This window comes from Gossypium raimondii, chromosome 1 (genome assembly GCF_025698545.1).
Source record: "Gossypium raimondii isolate GPD5lz chromosome 1, ASM2569854v1, whole genome shotgun sequence".
Taxonomy (NCBI): domain Eukaryota; kingdom Viridiplantae; phylum Streptophyta; class Magnoliopsida; order Malvales; family Malvaceae; genus Gossypium; species Gossypium raimondii.
This window is the reverse complement of record NC_068565.1, coordinates 20128986-20150446: the sequence shown is the minus strand read 5'-3', so window position 1 is coordinate 20150446 and position 21461 is coordinate 20128986. Positions and strand designations below refer to the sequence as shown.

Here is a 21461-nt window from a genome sequence, read left to right as displayed (position 1 = left end):
TCACCAACAACCCAAATTACTACTTAATCACATAACTTCAATATCAACACATGATAAGATCAATTTCATAAGTATAAATCATATGAACTCATACTATCCATAATTATGGATACACTTACTTCTACCTTTCCATAAAAACAAAGTAAATTGTATCAAAAACCCTTAACGAAGCTCACATGAAGTGTGTTAACGATGGTCGTAACCATCCCATTTCATATTCGATGGTCGTCACCATCCCTTTTCATAGTTGATGGTCGTCACCATCCATTTTTATATTTGATTGTCGAAACTATTTTCATATACGATGGTCGTTACCATCCTTTTTCATAATCGATAGTTGAAACTATCCCTTTTCATAATCGATGGTTAAATCCATCCATTTTCATTCATCGATGATCGTCGATACGTCGTTGTATTTTTCCGCCAAAATATAATTTGACAATATAACATGATAGCATTTAAGACATAAACTTAAAACGCTATTTAAACATAGGAACTTACCTCGACAATAAAACGTAGATACAGAGTCAATTAGTCCGAAAATTTATATTTACCCCGATCTAAAGTCGTTCAAGGTTTATCTTGATCTAAATGAATAAATCCAATCAATTTAATAGTCATTCTATTCAATTCAATTCAATTCAAATTCATATTTTTTTAAATTATACTTTTGCCCTTAATGTTTTGATTTCTTTACAATTTAGTCCTTAAGCTCGAAAAATGAAATTCATACAAATTTCTCCCTACCCAAGTCTAGTCAAATTTTATATGCATCCATAAAAACTCATACATTTCACAATTTCACAATTTCCACCACATATTTTACAAAATTTACAAATAAATCCCTAATTAATATTTTTAACCAAAATCACTTTACAAAAGTTGTTTATCTAACAACAAAGATTCATTTTCTTCCATCAAACTTCACAGAAAACATGAATTCATTCATGGAAAACTTTAATCTTTTAATATTTTTGCAAATTAGTCCCTAGGCTAGCTAGATTAAGCTACAACGATCCCAAAAATATAAAAATCATTAAAAACTAACCTTAAAAATGAACACATGCATGGACCAAGCTAGCTGAAACTTTAAAGTATCAAAAATTATGTTTTTCCAAGCTTATTTAGGTGGAAGATGAACATAAAAGATGATATTTTGTCTTTTCTTTTGTTTAATTAACATTATTTACTAAATTACATATTTAACTTTTATTAACCTTTAAAACTACATATATAATGTCCATAATTGTCCACTCGTTATAATCATGGAATATTTACAACATAAACCGTCTAACCCTTGAACACCATAGCTATTAAATCCCTTTAGCTTATAGAACTCATTTTTTCACCTTTTGCAATTTAGTCCTTTTTACCAAATTAAGCATGTAACTTGTAAAATTTCTTAACGAAATTTTTATACAATAATACTAATATGTTGTAGACATTAAAAAAATAATAAAATAACTATTCTCACATCAAATTTGTAGTACCAAAACTACTGTTTCGATTTCACCGAAAACGGGCTATTACTTAGGGTTTAAAAGGCCAAGTTTCAGTTGGAGTCGGGGTTCACTTCTTTAATGACTAGACCATTTCATCTGTAATGACAGTTGGATAGAATCTTTTCCTGATTATTTTATGGCTCATCTTCAACGTATTGGATCAGACCATAGACGAATTAGTTTATCTACAAGAGTTTAGGGATTATCCAATAATAGAAGGCCATTTTGATTCATTGCTGCATGGTTGGAACATGACCACTTTGATACGGTTCTACATGGTTCATGGCTCTTGAATGATTCTGTGGTAGATAACATTAATGATTTCTGTTCTAAAATTAAGGACTAGAACTTAATTTCCTTTGGACATATAGGTATGAAAAAAGGTTCTTAAGGCTAGACTTAAGGGGATTGAAAAGAGGTTTGACAAGTATCCCTCGGTTGGTTTGTGGCAAAAGGTGAGTTTGTGGCAACAAAAGGCCCACTGTAAATGGTAGTGTGATGGTGATCGTAACACTAAGCTTTTTCCATGCTAGTGTCTTTAATAGAAGAAGATCTAACTTGATCAGTATGTTAAAACTGAGTGATGATAGTTGGTGTGATGATCCTGAAGTTCTGCAACAAATTGCTTCTGATTTTAATAAGAACCTTTTTACAAAGAATAAGTCAACTCATAGAGATTCCTTCAACAAGGGTTATTCTATAAAATGAATAAAGCTAAAGTTGATACCTTGAAGGTCTCTGTTGCTAATGAGGAAGACCAAATTTTTGTGTTTGAAATGGCCCCTTTGAAAGCTCCTAGTATTTTTGGGATACATGCAGTTTTCTATCAGAAAAAATGGTCAGTAATGGGAAAAAATGTTTGTGATTTTGTGAAGAATATTTGGAATGGTGGAAGGCTTGTGGATTGGACTAATCGCACTCTTATTGTGTTGATCCTAAAAGTGGTTAATCCCGAATCTCTTTCCTAATTCTGGCTAATTAGTCTTTGCACGGTGCTCTATAAAATTGTGTCAATAGTATTTGTGAACAGATTGAAGCCTTTGATGCAAAAATGGGTACATCCAAACCATTCAAGCTTTGTACTCAGTAGAAACATAATTGACAATATTATTGTTGCTCAAGAGATCATTTATTCAATGAGGAGGAAAACTAGTAAGAAAGGTTGGATGGCGGTTAAAATTAGCTTAGAGAAAGCATATGATAGACTTGACTGAGATTTTATTGAAGATACTTTAGTAGACAAAGGTATACCAAGTAATGTTAAACAAATTATCATGCATAGTGTTAGCTCTTTAACTATGCAGGTATTATGGAATGGGAATTTGTCGATGTTTTTTCTCCTTGTCATGGGATAAGACAAGGTGACCTTATACTGCCTTACCTCTTTGTTCTTTGTATGGAGCGTTTGACTCAGGCTATTAATATTGAGGTCCAAAATGGTTTGTGGAAGCCTATAAAACTGTCATGGGATGGCCCTGGTATTTCTCACCTCATTTTTGCTGATGATTTAATCTTGTTTAGTAAGGCATCTATTGATCAGATGTTGATTATTAAAAAGTTATTGAACATTTTTGTGTTAGTTCTGGCCATCGAATTAGTGAACAGAAAACCCAGGTCTTTTTCTCTAAGAATGTTTCCCTTACTTTGAAAATGAAGATTAGCAATGGACTTGGTTTCTCTCATGTTGATAATCTGGGGAAGCTTTTAGGAGTTCCGCTCTTACATCAAAGAGTGAAAAAAGATGACTTTTAGTATCTGATCAATAACATGAAGAATAAATTAGCAGGATGGAAATCTAAGCTACTATCGCTAACTGGTAGAATCACGTTGGCTAAAGTAGTTTTAGCTGCTACTCCTATTTATGTAATGCAAACAACGGTCATTCCAAAGGGTGTTTGTTTCGAAATAGAGAAGACTATCCGTAATTTTGTGTGGGTCACACAAAGGAGAAGAAAGGTATCAATCTAGTTAAATGAGACGATCTTTGCAAAATTACAAAGCATGTTGGTCTCAGCTTTAAGAATTTTGACTGCCTTAATAAGGCTTTTCTTATGAAGGTTGCGTTTAATACTATTAGGAACCCTCACCTATTATGGGTTCAAGTTCTTAAAGCTAATTACAAATGGAATGGTGACCTACTGGTTGTGCTAAATGCGAGTAATGCATCGCGGTTATGGAAGGGGATTTGTCATGTTTGGAATAGGATCCAGGATGGTGTCCTGTGGAACATTGGTAATGGATTAAAAATGGAATTTTGGAGGGATAATTGGATCAAATACTGGGGACCCTTTATTGATGTTTGTTCACAGTCTGAAAGAATTCCATCTAAGCATGTTCATGTTAAGGATATGATGATGCTGAGTTGGGAGTGGGGTTGGAATAAGATCGGCTTGTTTCTACCACAGTCAATACTTATAAGCATTTCTACATTTAAACCTTTATTAGCCCATGATGTGGATGATTTTTTTTGTTGGAAATATGATAAGTATTTATTCTCCATTCGCTCGGCTTATGTTGCTTCTTGTGATGTTGACAGAGATAATTGTAGTAGTATTTGGAACCAAATTTGGCATATTTTGGGACTTCAAAAGGCAAAGGTATTTATTTGTCTTGCTTATCTAAATAAAGCCTTGACCAATGACAACCGAATAAGAAGAACTTTACCCCAGATGCAAGATGTATGATTTGTGAAAGTTCTTCGAAAAGCATTGACCATGTGTTGCGTTTATGCACACCAGTTGTAGCAAGTTAGAGCTCGATAATCAGGCTGAAAAAGAGAGATGGATTCTTCTCTATCAGCTTTGGAAGTTGGTTGGAAATTAATATCTTTAATTCTAAGCATTTTACATGCGATCCTTCAGAATGGCAAGTCCTTTTTTGTGTTATTTGTTGATAGCTTTGGATAAGGAGGAACAATTATGTGTTTAACGCAGACTTTATTGAGAATGAAAGTGTTTTGGAAAAGAGTTACCGTATGAGGGAAAGTTATCTTTGTTCAAACTTTGGATCGATAGGGCCTCAAGGCATTCAAAAGCTAAAACTTGTAAGTTGATCAGATGGATTCCATCGGATGATGAGTGGCATAAATTGAATACTGATGGTGTAGTCTATAAGGTGTCTGGGAATGCTAATGCAGGTGGTATGATCTACGATCAGCATGGAACATGGATTACTGGTTTCTCAAGGAATATTGGTCGCTGCTCAGTTATCGATGCTGAATTTTGAAGAGCTCTGGAAGGCCTCCAACTCACCTAGAAGCTTGGGCTGAAACGAATAACTCTCGAGTTGGACAACACTAGAGCTATTTAAGAAAATATAGCTGATCAACATTACTCAACTGTGACACGTACTATTAAGAACATGTTGCAACTTCCTTGGATGGTTAAAGTTACTCATACCTTCAGAGAGGATAACAAGGTAGTTGATGGGTTAGCTCCAATGGCATTTTCAAGACCGGTGGGTAGGTACTTTTTCATGCAACAGCCAGATGAAGTCCTACTGTCATTACATGATGATTATTTTGGAGTGGCTTGGCCACAAATAGTTTAATCTATGGTTTAATCCTTCTCTTTGTACCAAAAAAAAAGGTTATCATTCATAGTTGCATTATCAAATCAGAAATCAACCGATTAAGTTTTAGTTCGATTGGCATCGATATTGTTGTTAGTGCAGAAATACATGGGTTTGAGTGGACTGAAGCGCATTATCCTCCTATTTAAGAGTTGGGGAGAGGTGTAATGGGATTTTTGTGCAAGTGTACACAATTGTTCAAGTAATAAGTAAGTAAAATGAGTTATTGTCTCCATAGGAACTGTGTATGTTAATTGATTATTTGCAAAATTATAAATTCACAATTTGGTATAAAATCACAATAATTTGAGTGATGATGATTTAACTAGATTAATTTAACTAGATGCAAAATTGATCTCTAATGCAATTTTAAACTAAGTATGCAAAATTATTTAAATGTACGAATAGATTTTAGCAACAGAAACACAACTTCAACAATCAATAACATGTATAGGCTAGAATAATTATATTAATCATTTTAATTCATTTTCATCATGCTTAACAATGTTCGAAAAACATTTTATGGCAACTCGATCATATTAAACTAAGTTTTTCTTAGTATTTATGAGAGGTAACATGGACAATTAAGTTTGAAACAGTTTAATCACATAAACCTAAAAACTATGCAAGATAATAGAGCTAACTAAAGATATTATGAACGTCTAATTAGTCGGGTTTAATGATCTAAATTGAACATTGCACTTTTCAATTATGTGTCTACTAGTTGTCGTCTAGTTAGGATCACTCAACTAATCTGAATGCTTCCAATCAAGTATGAGTGAAATACATCTTGATTTTATTTGAAAACATGACCGACTAAGGCACAAACACGTTAAACATGAATCAAACAAATATTGTTGAATTAACATAACCATCCTAGATAAATAGAATTAAGCTATCATTATTGATTGCAAGATCAATAAACACTTAGCAAACATGTTTAAATTAAACAACAAGGAGGAAGGAGTAAACTCTAATTCAATTCAGCAGCCTTTCGAATCTTTCTAGCTGAGGTGTTTCTATGATCCGCCCATTGCTCCTTTACTAAGGGTTGCTCAAGGTGGCCGGCTAAGAGTTATTCTTGTAAAGGCTTTTGTTGGCTAAAAAATGGAAGGGAAAATGGAGTGGCTAGGCATGGGGGAAAAGGAAAGGAAAATGGAATGAGAGAAAAGAATGTAGAATGAGATATGTGTTATGAATGAATGGGTGAAGAATAGGGGATGAGTAGTGTGGTATTTATAGGTGAAGGTGAGGGTAAAGTTTACTAAAAATAGAGTTTAAAATCCCTCCATCTTCTCCATTGCATGGTCGGCCACAAATTGTGGAAAGGGAGGTGGTTTGATTGATTATTTCAAACATAAAATCATGATATAATTAGTATAGAGTGAACGGTTTCAAAGGCATAGTTTGTGTGTCAATTTCTAATTAAATTGCAACAGCAGAAACCTCCAATGAAATATCCCAAAGCTGATTTTTGGGCAGCCATATGCTTGTGTTGAAATTAGGCTTGACTCCCCATTATTGCACAGTTTCATGATCCAAAAATTAATCAGACATGTCCGCTTTGTAACACACTTTAACTAGGTCAAATTAACATCCTTATGACCCAATTTTGCATGGTATAACTGTCCAAGTAAGGTGGATGTGTCAAGTCCATGCATCCTTATGGTAATCTCATCTTCCATAGACCCACTGCATAATAAAAATCACATATTAATAATTAACATGAAAATAATATAATTTATGCACAAAAATCATGTAATAATGCATAATTTCGCATACTTCATAAATTCATGTCTCATATTAACATTTAAACAAAATCCACTTAATTTATTAACAATTACTCAAGATTAATATAATTATTAAGTTAAAAGGTGGTAAAATATATAGAAAAACCTTATATAATTTCAAGTTTACAATGGGATATGTGTAATTATAGGCATTATATCAAAATAATGACATAATAAGAAACTATAATGAGATTAATGTTCTAACCAGAAACCAAATGATCCCATCTTATTGACCACATCAGCTTCCCAATAATTTGGTTTGGCTTTGGTAATTTTGTAGTTATTTCAATCCATCAACATTACAAAAGTTATTATTGTTAATCGTTGATGCCTTTTCTTTTTTTGGGAATTAGAAAGCATTGCAACAACTATCTCTATATAAGCAAGTCTATTAATTATAATTTATGAAATTGGTTCTCTATAGCAACATATTGTCTAAAATTTCAAATAAAATTTTAACTATTTCATATAAGCAAGCTTATTAACTATAATTTATTGAACAAAATTATCTTAATTAAAATATTATTTTAATAAAATGTTAATCTTCAATGAGTGGAATTAATAATATCAATTTAATAAAGTATTAAGTTCCTTAATTAAATAATTTTACTATGAATTTGAAACATTATAAATTTACAAATCGATTACTTGAATTTAACAACTCATAATTAATTAATTTAATTTGATAACTCATACTAATTAATTGAGTCTCATTAGATCTATGATTGATCATGTGTAAGAATCTATTATTCTATGAACTCGGAACATCATAAACTTATAAATTGATTACTTGAATTCAATAACTCATGATAAATTAATTAATTTAATTTGATAACTCATATTGATTAATTGAGCCTGTTAAATTTAAGATTAATCATGTGTAAGAATGTATTCTACTATGAATTCACTGCAACAAAATAGGCTTTTATCGGCATTTTTTTAGAAGCGCTGCTAAAACTACTTGCGGCGCTTTCACAAGCGCCACAAAAAACGTCGCTATAGACAACGCCGCTAAATTTTACGACGTTTATGTGACAAAAATGCCGCTATAGAGCATGACCTTTAGTAACACTATACCCACAAATGCCATTAAAGAACATGATCTTTAGCAACGCTTTTATCACAAACGTTGCTAAAGAGCATAACCTTTAGCAATGCTTTTTATCACAAACGCCGCTAAAGAACATAACCTTTAGCGGCACTTTTATTACAAACGCCGCTAAAAGTAACAAATGATACTTCAAATTCAACAAAAAGATATATGATATAAATTGATAACTGAAGTATAATTCAAAATATTCTTACAATAATGTTAAAAGTTACAATGTTAAAAATATTCTTACAATAATAAAACAAATGTCTAAGAAAACTAATATCATTAAGCCCACTAGCTTTCCCTAATAGCTTCTTCAACTCTTTCCCGGACTTACTCAGTCCTCCTCCTTGCTCCTCATCCTCCTCGTCTTCATCCTGAAAGAAAACAGAAAATGTTATCTACTACTCAAAGGAGACCAGATTCCAGTCATAATGACGCTTTATAAATGATAAAAAAAGGCCACCTCTACCAACAGAAGAAATAAATTGTTTTGGTGGGGAATTACGCACACATACACAAAATGCAAGCACTAACTAGCAAAACTTTACTCTGAATACGGTACTATACAATCCAAATGATTCTTATTTGCAGACAACCCGTGGAAGTAAAAGTAGACTATCACCAAAGACAAACTAACACTCGAACCAAGAAAATTTGAATAAATTGTATAGTAAATGATTTCTAGAAACTGGAAATTTATATTTATTGCAACCTTCTCAATAAATTTTATACTATATAGTTTTAGATTCCCATGCAATAGTCTTTGAATAGAGAATTTAAAATGATACCAAAAAAAAAGTGGGTAGAATAATGTCCTATCCAATGCAAACTATAGAATCTCTAGTCTAAAGAAGTTATGAGGCTTAAAACTATTCTTACATGAGGCAAACAAGATCCTAACAGGTAATGTGATCCTTAGTTAGCAGGTTTGATAAGTGTATCAAAACTACCTCCTTGATTTCCGGTGGAGCAGGAACTTCAGGGGCCAAATCCCTTTCCTCAGGATCGTTACCAACAGCTTCATCATCATCAGTGAATATTTCTTCATGCTCCCAATCATAACCTTAACCAAAAGCATATGAATAAACAAGAAGAGTAAAAAAGATAAGAAAGACGGGCTAGGGACCTTCTGTGTCACCCTTATCTCTCACAATAGTTAATTTATACTATTTCTATGTTAATTTCATTCATCTTCAGCTTCAACATCGAAAATCATACCAAATATTCTACAAATCAGAATGATAACAAAGAAATAGACACCAAGACATAAACATTATAAAAGCTCACCCTTCTCAATATCATCATCATCCATATCAAGATCACCTCCCCTTGGACCTTCTTCATCATCATCACCACTTTTTTTGTTAAGTCCAAGCCTATTCTTCCTGGCAGCTTCCTCTTCTTCATCTTCTTCTCCTCTATCTGATACATGACCTTCTTCCTCCTCACCAGTTGACTTTTTATGTCCTCTCCCACCAGCAGCAGCAGTTTCTTTTTCATCAATCTTCTCCACTTCACCAAACGCAGCAGCGCCATTATTCGAAGCTTTCATCATCCATCTCTCATAACCATCTACAGTCTTACTCTTGTTCTTCATTTTTTCTTCAGCTTATTCTAGTGTAAGTTGCTTATACTGAGCAACCTTGTTAAAATTGTACCTGCCAAAGAGTTTCACAATTAAAAAACTAATAAGACTCAAATATAGCGATATTATAGAACAACAGTGCAATGAGTGGTCGGAACAGTGATGAGTAGTCAAAACAACAATAATATGTCACTCATAATAAAAACCAGCAGGAATAGCTACAAATTCCTTTCTTTGCATCATAAGCAGGTAATAAGTTGTCGACTGTGAACCTTCAAGTTGACCTTGATATTGAGCCTGACCTGTTTCATCCTCCAATAACCAAGGTTTGTTCTTATATTTCTCCTGAAAAAATAGGAGCCAGCAATAATAAAATTCAGCATCAAAGTCAATAAGGGCATTATTAAATCAAAGTCAATAAAGTCAATAATGAAAACTGCTTCAGTCTACTTTTTACTTTACTTGTACAACAATTACATGATATGCCAAAATAAAAACATGGGTCTACGTCACAGAATCCAGAAAAAACTTCATAGAACTTTCTCTAAAAATTTACTTGTCAATGTTCTCAACCTTTTTTCAGGAATTTGGAGCATGCAGAAACCATATAATTTAGCTATCCCGTTTTACAGTGAAAGCTAGGAACATACAAGAAACAGATGAAAAAGGATAAATCTAATACCTGTAAAGCATCAGTAACTTGGCGTCCTTGTAGCCCATCTTTTTGCAGAGACCATCTATTCTCAGCATTTTTCTTCTTTGAAAAATTGGAAAACCCTGTCATAAACCTACCAATAAATTGATTTTTTGTATAAAGTGCATGCCCTAAAAAGTAATTAAAAAAGAATAAGTTTAAGGTATGCATGAACAACCCTTTCATTTCTCCATCCTTGTAAAATGAAGCTAGAAGTTAAAAGATTTCATGAAAATTACCATTCTTTCACTACTTTTCAAATTCTTCAAATACTCTATCAGCTTTTGGATCAGAACAAACTTCTTTTTTTGCTACTATTGTATTTATGTAAATAGCAGCAGAACAATCCTGAACTGCAGAAGGCATGTTAAAAAGCACAAAGTGAAAACATAGAGAAGCTTCTCCATGTGTATATATATAGTATTAAGTAAATTAGAGATGTACCCTGAATTGAACCCCAAGAGTGAAATTCTTGTGAAAAATGGAATGGTTCCTTTCATCAGCTTCATCCCTGGGAGAATACTTGACCCCACAAATTGAACAGGCATGGAGAAGAAAATCAGATTGACCTAACTCCAAATGAAACTGTGCATAACTTCTCTTCTTATTTAGATTTCTCCCATTTGAACCACATTCTTCCCTTGAAACCCTAGCCTCTGATATGGGTTTGTCGAACTTGTCATCGCCAGATTCTTTTTTCTTGTCATTCCTTAAAAAGTCCCAAAAGTAAATAAAATTAAAAAAATAAAACAAAACAAAAATCCAGACATTTTGTAGAAAAGAAAGTACCCATAAAAATTTGAAGGTCTACGCATGTAGGTGTTAACAATGGTATGCTGACTCTTCTCCTAGGTGGCTAATTCATCGCTCTCATCATCGCTAAAAACTGGAGGTGAATTTGAGCGCTCAACCGACAGAGAATGAGGCTTGAAGAAGGAATTTATTTTGGATTGCATCTTCGACCCTCTTTTGGATGATTCATCAAAATGGCATATGGGTGGAGTTTTTGACTTTTTGTTGCTGCTGAAGTGGCTTTAAAGATTTTAAAAGATATTTTAAAGAAGGGGGAAAAGTAGAAGAGATTTCATTTGAAATTTTGGGATAAAAAAATATAATTACAAAACAATGTTGTTTTGCAAAACAATAATAGTGGCTTTTGGAAAAAAAATGCTAGTTCGACTTTTAGTGGCGTTTGGACCAAAAACGTCACTATTGCTCAACTTTTTTGCAGCGTTTGCAACAAAAATGTCGCTATTGCTTACTTTTTGCGGCCTTTTTTTAAATTTTAAATAAATAATTTTTTAAATTTTAAGTAATATTTGAAAGAATTAGATAAAATTATAATTTTTAGTTTTTGTATTTCATTTTTATTTTTGCATTTCATTTTCATTTGTTATAATTTGGTCCTATCTAAAATAGATAGTTACCTATCCATATCAATCATTACTTTTTTTTATCAATGTTTTTTTAAATCTAATATTTAAATATATCAAATGGTTTAGATTAAATATTTTTAATTATAAAAGCATTAATTGATTGTATAAAATTTCATCATTTAACAAATCTCAAGTAAACCTTAAATCCTAAACCATTTAATATATATATATAAAGTATATCTATTATCTCTTAAATACTTTAAACTATAATCATAATTTTAATATATTAAAATTAATATTATCTCTTTACAATTATATAAGAAATTATTTAATATATAAATTAAAAAATACTAATTATTGTAAACCCTAAACCCTTAACAAATATCCCTTAAACCCAGAATTATAAAACATAAACCCTAAACCCTAAACTCTTAACCCTTAACCCCTAAACCTTAAACCCCAACCCTTACACCATAAACCATAAACCATAATCTCTAAACTCTTAATCCATAAACCTTAAAATAGTAACTCCTAAATCTTAAACCCTAAACTATAATGATAATTAATTCAATATTTTAAAATTAATACTATCTCTTTTACGATTATATAAGAAATTATTTAATATATAAATTAAAAAACACTAATTAAGCCCTAAACCCTTATCCCCTAAATCCTAAATCATAAAACATAAACCCTAAACCCCAACCCTTAAACCATAAACCATAAACCATAAACCTTAAACCATAAAGCTCGATCTATAGCGGCGTTTTTCAAAAAGCGCTGCTAATGCCACTAAAGCTCAACATAAAATGACGATGTAAATAAATAACTCATTATAAATTAATTAATTTAATTTGATAACTCATATTAATTAATTGACTTTGTTAGATTTATGAACTTTAAAATTAATCATGTGAAAGAATGTAAACAAATATGCATAAAAGTAATAATGCGTGCACCTGTTATACGTCTTTTAATTTCATTGATCTGATTCTCACTTTATTTCTTTTTTGAATATAATGTTTACCTTGTTTGATGAAAATTCACGATATGAATTCTACAATAGGTTTACAACGAATCTCTCTCCATAACAACGTGATGATATCGACGTATAATAATCATCTCTTCATATGAGACAAATAAAATTTCACGAATTAACCAAAGATAACAAATGATGTGAATAGTTATGGATTAGTATTGCGGGTTTGAGAAGCAGAAATAAGTTAAATGGTAAAATCAATGTTGTTTCTCCCTTCTCAGTTCCCCAACAACTGAGTTGTGATTTATTTGACAGCTACTGTTGGTTTGGTTAAAGAAATTTTGTAACCGCGGCAGAGGTTTGAATAAAAAATTACAAGAAATGCATGGTTGAATACAAATATAAAAAAAGTATTCAGCGTTGAATAAGACTGCACAAATACACACAACAATCGATGCTTGTTTTTCCCCTATTTAATAGTGCATCCTTTCATGCTCTTTTGCATTTAATTGACATATAAATGAAATTTACCTAAAGTGTTGAAAATATTCTTTTAAAGAAAATTAAATAAATTATTCATGAAATACAACTTTAAACAGTTCACTGACGTTACTCCAGCTAGAAATTCAGATTTTCAACGCCCCATGCTTCACGTTTGTATGAACATGATTAAGGTGGATCCATGCTGTAAAGGAAGTTTCCCTGACCCTGCTCGTGGGGTGGGTCCATTTTTGTCTCTTTCATATCATATACATTTGTTTGAAATTTTTATGTGCGTAATAATTGGTATTCTGGACTTTCATCTATTTATAAATCCATCAAACATAGAAGGCAAAAGAGAGGTAGAAAGAGCGAGATGGATACAAAGCAAAAGAGAATTCGTGTGTTAATGTTCCCATGGTTAGCTCATAGCCATATTTCATCCTTCTTAGAGCTAGCCAAGAAGCTCATGAACCATAACTTGTACGTTTACTTCTGTTCCACCGCTACAAATCTTGATTCCATCAAGCCAAAAATTTCACCTCATCACTCACTTTCAATTCAATTCATTGAGCTCAAGCTGCCATTGTTGCCTGAGCTTCCTTCTTACTATCACACCACCAAAGGATTGCCAACCCATCTATTGAACGCCCTATTTAAAGCCGTCGAAATGTCCGGCGATGGGTTTGCCACAATATTGAAAACCCATAACCCGGATTTGCTTATTTATGATTTGCATCAACCCTGGGCACCTACACTTGCTTCCGCACTCAACATACCTGCCATACTTTTCTACACTGCTTCTGCAGCTGGGCCTTTTTTCGCATTTCATGCATGGAAGAAACTTAAAGGGGAGGAGTTTCCCTCTCCTGAATTTTACATAAACGATTGCTTTATGCCAACAAAAAGCTCCAGAAACGAGTTTGGGCGTACTCCACCTGATTCAAGTAATACAGAAAAGATTTTTCAGGCCTTTAGACACTCTTTGGATATCATTTTGGTTAAGAGTTTTAGTGAGCTTGAAGGGAAATACATGGACTATCTTTCAATCCTATTAAACAAAAAGGTAGTTCCAACAGGTCCACTAGTTCGAGACGCCATTGAAGAACACCATGAGAACGAGAAAGAGATACTTGAATGGCTTACCAAGAAGAGAAAAGCCTCCACCGTGCTCGTTTCCTTCGGGAGTGAGTATTATCTCTCGAATAAAGAAAGGGAAGCCATTGCTGAGGGGCTTGAGCTTAGTGAGGTGAACTTCATTTGGGTCCTCAGATTCCCTGTTGGAGATAAAGATAAACCCAAACTTGAAGAGGCATTACCTGAAGGATATCTGGAAAGGATTGGTGAGAGAGGGCTGATGGTGGAAGGTTGGGCACCACAGGCGAAAATACTGCAACACTCAAGCATTGGGGGATTTGTGAGTCACTGTGGGTGGAGCTCTGTAATGGAAAGCTTGAAATTTGGAGTTCCAATCATAGCGATGCCTATGCTTATGCATATTGACCAGCCATTGAATGCTAGGCTTGTACAAGATGTTGGTGTTGGAGTAGAGGTAAAGAGAGGTAAGGATGGGAGCCTTGAAAGAGAAGAGATAGTCAAAGTGATCAAACAAGTGGTGGGAGAGAAAGATGGGGAGAATATAAGAAATAAAGCTAGAGAAATGAGTAACCACATTAAAATCAAAAGAGATGAAGAGGTGGATGAAGTTGTACAAGAAATTAACAAAATTCTACATAAAGGAGGGTTGAAGATTCATGATAAAAAAGTAAATGTTTGACAGTTCAATTAGGGGACAAACAAATAAGCTTGAGGTTTGATGAAGTCTCTTCTTTTTGGTTTCATCACTTTCCCTGTAATGGAAATCGTAAGAGTAATGGAGCTTATTGAATGGAGAGATCTTATGACAGGCTTCGTTGATTGTCCATCTTCGGGTTTTGCATGGCGGTGTTCTGTTGTGCATTTCTTTTAATCTTCTTTTCGAAGCTGTTGTTTTTGTATTTGCGGTACTAATAATATTTTAAATTAATTTGATTTTATTTTAAACCTAATTTCTTTAATTTTAAACCAAATCCAAAACCACGTCTTTTCTCCCCAACAAGTGGCCAAATTTTGTTCAGATAAGTTGAATACACCTTGAATCATTCAACCCAAAGCTTTTAACTTATCCTCAAATCAATCTTTTAAGATTTGATTTTAAGCCATAATATAAACTAATAGATACAAATTCAAAGTAAACAAGAATGAAATCACGTAATTGAAACAAATATGAAATACAGACTAACTAAATCGACGGTTGAATAAAAATTAGAGACTCAACTATTGAGAATGGATAAACACAACAATCAAATTAGTGGAATGCATGTTTTTACCCTCTTTAATAATGCATCCTCCCTCTTTGCATTTACATTTCATTTAATACAACCATATATATCAAAATTTAGCTAAAGTGTTTTAAAATGTTCTACTCAAGTAAATTATTCATCAACGTTGCTCTGGAATATAAATATATAATTTCAAAATTCCCACAAATAAATTTAAAAATAAATAAACGAATGTAAATATATATGGTTGAACCAGAAATTCAGATTTTCAACGCCCCTGCTTCACGTTTGTATGAACATTATTAAGGTGGGTCAATGCTATAAAGGAAGTTTCCCTCACCCTCCTATATAACATGCAGATGAGGTGGGTGGTCCATTTTGTGAGAGAGCAAATTCAGATTTTCAACGCCCGTGTGCTAGTCTGTGTGGACAATTTAATTTTCAAAAATTAGGTGCAAGGGACACATGGCCAAACCACACGCCCGTACGCATAGCCATGTGTCACATACGGCTGAGACACACATCCGTGTCTCTGCCCGTGTGGACGAAAAATATGCCATTTTCAGGCCACTTTTCTCACCCAATTTGCCTTTCACCTACAACATCATCCAAACACATTCACAAGCCAATTCATAACCCTCAAATCAATGTCAATCCCAAGTTTTATGCATGATATATTATCTCATATGTGCAAGTGTTTTAAACTTGCCAAATACACATTTATGCTCATAGGCATGCTTTATCAATTATGCTAATTCGCCAAATACACATTTATGCTCATAGGCATGCTTTATCAATTATGCTAATTCTAAACCATTCATCAATAGGTTTGTATACTTCCCATCATATCACCATTTTATCACACATCAAACTTGATAAGGCTTTATATAATTACATCAAAATATGCCTTACACTAGCCATTCCAATAGTCAGTTACAACCAAAATATTTCATCATTATGCCTAACTTAGCTTATACATTCCATTATACCAAAAGTTAGATTGCTTTATATACCGAGAAGTTCGAGGGATAGTGTGATGTGTCTCCAACCAAGTTCCAACCTTCACGAGCTTCTGAGTACTATAAAACAGAGAAAATAAAACAAAATAAGCATTTCATGGTTAGTAAGCTCGTATAACTGGAATTAACTTACCATTTATTTTCATTAAAATAAACTTATAATTGGCATCCAAGCAATTGGGCTTAAAGCCTAAAACACACAATTTCACTAATCATGTCAGTTAAGTAATCCATACAAATACCAAGAACATGAATGAGCTCATCATGTACTAATTTTCTTATACATATGCTTTCCATGTCATATTTCCACATAACATATACATTTCCATGACAAATCATCTCAAATACAATTTAACCATGTCATAACTTTGCCCGTTGAATTTTTTTCTGAAATATCGATGAATACACATGTAGTACACTCAAAGTGTACAAAACTATAATCCGTCAATTCATATTCAGGGGTACTCATTAGAGTACATAATCAGGAAGCACTCTCCCGAGCCATGTAACAGGAAGCTTATCCGGGATATAACAGGAAACTCATAAGAGTTTGAAACAGAAAGCTCAAGTGAGCTTAACAGGTAACTCCGAAGAGCTATTATCAGGAAACTCTAGATAGCCATATATTAGGAAGTTCAAGCGAGCCATATCAGGAAGCTCACAAAGAGCCTATATTGGGACGCTCATAAAGAGCTGCGATATGTCCGTAATATATGCAGGATCAATACCGATCATATAACAAGACGCTCACAATGAGCTGCGGTATATCCGCAACACATGCAGGATCAATACCGATCGGGATGCTCGTAGAAACCATGCAACAGGATGCTCGAGAGGGCTTATAACAGGATGCTCTTTCGAGCTATGATGTGTCCACAACATATGCAGGACCACAACCAATACGGAAATCCTGTATCCATCGAATTTCATTTATTCAAAAGGAACTTATTACTTATCGGGCATTATCGAACATGTGATCAATTTCATATTTTCATAGCATTTATACAATTCACATATACATAACATTCAATTCAAACATATAAATATACACAAATTAGTTACACGAACTTACCTCGACACTTGCTCATATATAGAAATCTACTAATCCGACACTTTTTCTTTTCCTCGATCTAGCTCCTTATTTGATCTTTCTGGATCTATATAAATGAATTTAACTTCAATTTAACACATTTCATATCCAATTCAATCCAATTTACATCTTAGGCAAAAGTATCATTTTGCCCCTATACTTTTGATTAATTCCAATTTTGTCCCTAGGCTCGGAAAATGAAATTCATGCAATTTAATCCTTATTCCAAGCCTAGCTAAATTTTTCATATAACAATAACAGTACATGTATTTCAAAAAAATAAAAATTTTCCATAAATTTTACATCTTTTCAATTTAGTCCCTAAATCACAATTTCATGAAAATTTCCTTTACAAAAGTTGTTTATGTAACACCCCAAACCCGTATCCCTTGTCGGAACTGGGTACGAGGCATTACTAAATCACATACACTTTCTTGCATATTAAACCGACTTACAAAATTTCATCCAAATTAAACTTTTTAAATTATTAACGTGCTTTTAAATTTATTTACAACCTGTCTTCAGAATATTATATTCATAATAAATAGAGTCTATAAAAATCGATACCTACTCATTCATATACTCAATTTATCCATTAAATTATTTCAACCTTGAATAACCCACATTATGCCAAAATCAACATTAATAACAATCATAAATCTCTTCATGTTAATTTCACATATTATTACATTACATATCTCAAGCCTATGCCCAAGTTCGTATACACAACCATCAACAAACTTATTTCTCCTTTAATCGATTAGTAAATTAGCCTTAGAATTCACATCAACCACTAAAACTCACAATTTTTATGACATCTCATAACCAAATGACTCTAAAAACAAGACACTTTGCAATCATCCTTATGACTACAAATATTTCACAAAGCATGATTATCATCCAGCATTATCCATATACCAAAATAACTAATTCACAAATAATAAAAATTCAATGTTTTATTTCAATTCACAACTCTTTGTGTTCACAATTCAAATTAATTTCTCAATCCAATTTGTATTTTAATACTACAATAATTCTTTTATTTCAAATCATATCCATAATAGTTCCCATTCAACTCACAAACAATTCAATATCGATATTTACCTCATTTTATTTCTAAACATATTACTTAAAATTTCAACAATTTCTATTAATAAAATTCAATACCGACATGAATTCACTATTCAATTCGGCCTCTATCGATTATAAACGAACATATAGCCAATTATACATCAATCATTCGTATATTTTATTTTTCAAATTTTATTTTATTTCATTCCATTCCATACCAATTATACGCAATTCATTCATATAATTTAATGTCCTCCTCCTCCTCTCCATCCCACATCCTTGATACATATAACACACTTAAATGGCATTATACATAATTTCACTATTCACTTATTTTTAAATTCAAAACTATCTAGTCGAGTTATAGTCACTAAATTATTTTTATCCGGAGCTACGGAGCTCCGAATTAAGTTCCATTAATTTTACCCAAAACTAGACTCACATGTCTTCTTACCATAAAATTTTCAGAATTTTTTACTTGGCCAATTAGTACAGTTTATTCTTTAAAGATTCCTCTGTTTCACTACTCAACATCTCTGACCTCTCTTCACTAAAAATGAATTATCTCACTGTACAAAATTCAGATGATATTTTTGTTTACTTCATTTGTAAATAGACTCATCAAGGATTCTAAAATATAAATTATAACTCATAATTATTTTTTTACATTTTTTAATGATTTTCCAAAGTTAGAACAGGGGATTCCGAAATCAATCCGACCCTGCCTCACTAAAATTCAAATATCTCAAAATATTTAACTCTTTTGCTTGCTCTGTTTCTTTTATATGAAAGTAGACTCATTAAGCTTTAATTCCATATCTTATTCAATCACTAATTCAGTTTCTAAAATTTTTGGTGATTTTTCAAACTAACATCACTTCCACTGTTCAAATATGTTCTGTTTCAAATTCACTCATTCACATAGCACTACAACAATTTATTTTGTAAACACAGTACGAAACTTCATCACTCCAATTATTCTTTTGCAACTTATCACATTTCAATCACATATTCATATTTGTTTACCAATACTCATATCCCGTTAAACATGTCGGTATAATAGCAGATATTCGGTGGTTTGCACATAGTACCACCCGTGTAACTATTATCATTCAATACACGTAGTAGCCTTCACATAGTATTACACACGTGATCAAACTTTCCGGTTCACGTAGTAGCCTGCACATAGTACTACACACGTGACCATTAATATCCGATACATGTAGTAGCTTGCACATAGTACTACACACGTGATCAAAACTATCTGGTACGCATAGTAGCCTGCACATAGTACTACACATGAGACCTTTCATTCCGGTACACGTAGTAGCCTTCACATAGTACTGCACACGTGACCATCACTTTCACTTTCACATAGTGACCTACACACAGTCCATGTCACACATGTGATCATTTCTGTCACTTCATTTGTATCCCTTTTTATTTCGAATATTCAATCGGGAAATTTCTCACTTTTTCTCATTTTTTTTCTTTTTCACTAATCAAAGTCAATTCCTTGTCTTTCTTGACTTATAATAAAAAATTTAACTTATTTTACACTCACATTATTCAATCCAGTCCAAAAATCACATTTTGGAAAAATTACATTTTTGCCCCTAAAGTTTCACAAAATTACGATTTTACCCCTAGGCTCGGAAATTAAATTTTATTCCTTTTTCTTATGTTTTATGACATGCTGAACATTTTTTCCTTCTATATAAACATCAAATTCTTGCTCTAAAGTACACTTATGAACAATAATAAATTTTAACAATTATACTGTTTCACTCGTTTTCGCTGAAAATTGTTTAGCAAAAATCGTTTAACATAATTCTAAGCTTTATATTCCATCATAAAACATCAAAATTCACACTTTTCATCTATGGGTAATTTTCCAAACATAAATTCTAGCTCGAATTAATGGTAAAATTAGCTTAAGCTAGTTATCGGGATTCTAAAAAATATAAAGAACAAGAAAAACGAGGCTAGAACGGACTTACCACGAAGCTTGAAAGAATGAACAAACCCTAGCCATGGAGAAACCTGATATTCGGCCAGCCCTTATGGAGAAGATGATGATTTTGGCCTTATTTTGTCTTTTTAATTTGTTTTAATTATCAAATGACTAAAATGCCCTTACTTTAAAAAAATCCTATTTCACTTATCGCATGTCCATTTTTGTCCATCACTAACTAATGGTCTAATTACCATATAAGGACCCCTAATTTATAATTCCATAACAATTAAATACCTTTAACATATAAAACTCAACTTTTGCACTTTTTACAATTTAGTCCTTTTGACTAAATTGAGTGCCCACACGTCAAAATTTTTGAATGAAATTTTCACAAAATATTTCTGTGAAATTGTAGCCATAAAAATATAGTAAAAAATAATTTTTTTCTCGTCGGATTTGTGGTCCCGAAACTACTGTTCCGACTAGGCCCAAAATCGGGCTGTTACAGTTTATCTATCAACAACCTTTCATTTTCTACCATAAATTTCAAAATTTTAGCATACTCATCCATGGAAAAATTTTAATACTTTGATAACTTTGCAAATTGATCCCCAAAATAGATATATTAGGTTATTATGATCTCGAAAATATAAAAATTACTAAAAACGGGACATGATTACTTACCCAATTAAGCTTGCTTGAATTTCTCTCTCTTAGCTAGGTTTTCCATAGAAAAATTTGGGAAGATGATGAAATAAGATTATATTTTTATCTTTTAATTAATTATCATCTTTTATTTTCTCCCTTTCCAATTTAGTCATTTTCTTTTCTTAAATTTCCACGGATGAATCATCATAAATATCTACTAACTTCTCTTAATGGTCTATTTTCCTTATAAGGACCTCAAATTTTGAATTCCATAGCTATTTAA

At 32.5% G+C, this 21461-nt stretch overlaps 2 protein-coding genes across 9 annotated transcripts; one reads left to right on the top strand and one right to left on the bottom strand.

Moving 5' to 3' along the window:
• Window positions 1–8107: 8107 nt before the first annotated feature.
• Window positions 8108–11266, bottom strand: LOC105785335 (transcription initiation factor IIF subunit alpha-like). Of its 8 annotated transcripts, none has more exons than XM_052632816.1 (8): window positions 11027–11259; window positions 10682–10946; window positions 10477–10590; window positions 10226–10320; window positions 9846–9888; window positions 9246–9616; window positions 8909–9021; window positions 8108–8332 (listed from the first exon to the last, which is right to left on the bottom strand). In XM_052632816.1, the coding sequence occupies exons 6-8, from the start codon at window positions 9553–9555 to the stop codon at window positions 8153–8155; spliced, it is 603 nt and encodes a 200-aa protein (XP_052488776.1). In that variant the 5' UTR covers window positions 9556–9616; window positions 9846–9888; window positions 10226–10320; window positions 10477–10590; window positions 10682–10946; window positions 11027–11259; the 3' UTR covers window positions 8108–8152. The 8 variants fall into 8 exon arrangements, with proteins under 8 accessions (XP_052488776.1, XP_052488762.1, XP_052488765.1 ...); XM_052632802.1 differs by having other exon boundaries at window positions 9816–9888; window positions 11027–11258; XM_052632805.1 differs by having other exon boundaries at window positions 9246–9888; window positions 10226–10331.
• Window positions 11267–13379: 2113 nt separating this feature from the next.
• Window positions 13380–15115, top strand: LOC105785333 (UDP-glucosyltransferase 29). The gene has a single exon (XM_012611381.2). It carries the CDS (start codon window positions 13449–13451, stop codon window positions 14847–14849), a length of 1401 nt encoding a protein of 466 aa, XP_012466835.1. The 5' UTR covers window positions 13380–13448; the 3' UTR covers window positions 14850–15115.
• The last annotated feature ends 6346 nt before the right edge of the window (window positions 15116–21461 follow it).

Bases quoted from the DNA above. Each gene is read 5' to 3' on its own strand.
- LOC105785335 (XM_052632805.1), bottom strand. From the start codon at position 9,555: ATGAAGAACAAGAGTAAGACTGTAGATGGTTATGAGAGATGGATGATG. The intron at 9,022-9,245 runs GTGAGCTTTTAT...CTTTTGGTTAAG, and splicing joins TGATGATGATATTGAGAAGG to GTTATGATTGGGAGCATGAA. The intron at 8,333-8,908 runs GTAGTTTTGATA...GTTTTCTTTCAG, and splicing joins CTCCACCGGAAATCAAGGAG to GATGAAGACGAGGAGGATGA.
- LOC105785333 (XM_012611381.2), top strand. From the start codon at position 13,449: ATGGATACAAAGCAAAAGAGAATTCGTGTGTTAATGTTCCCATGGTTA.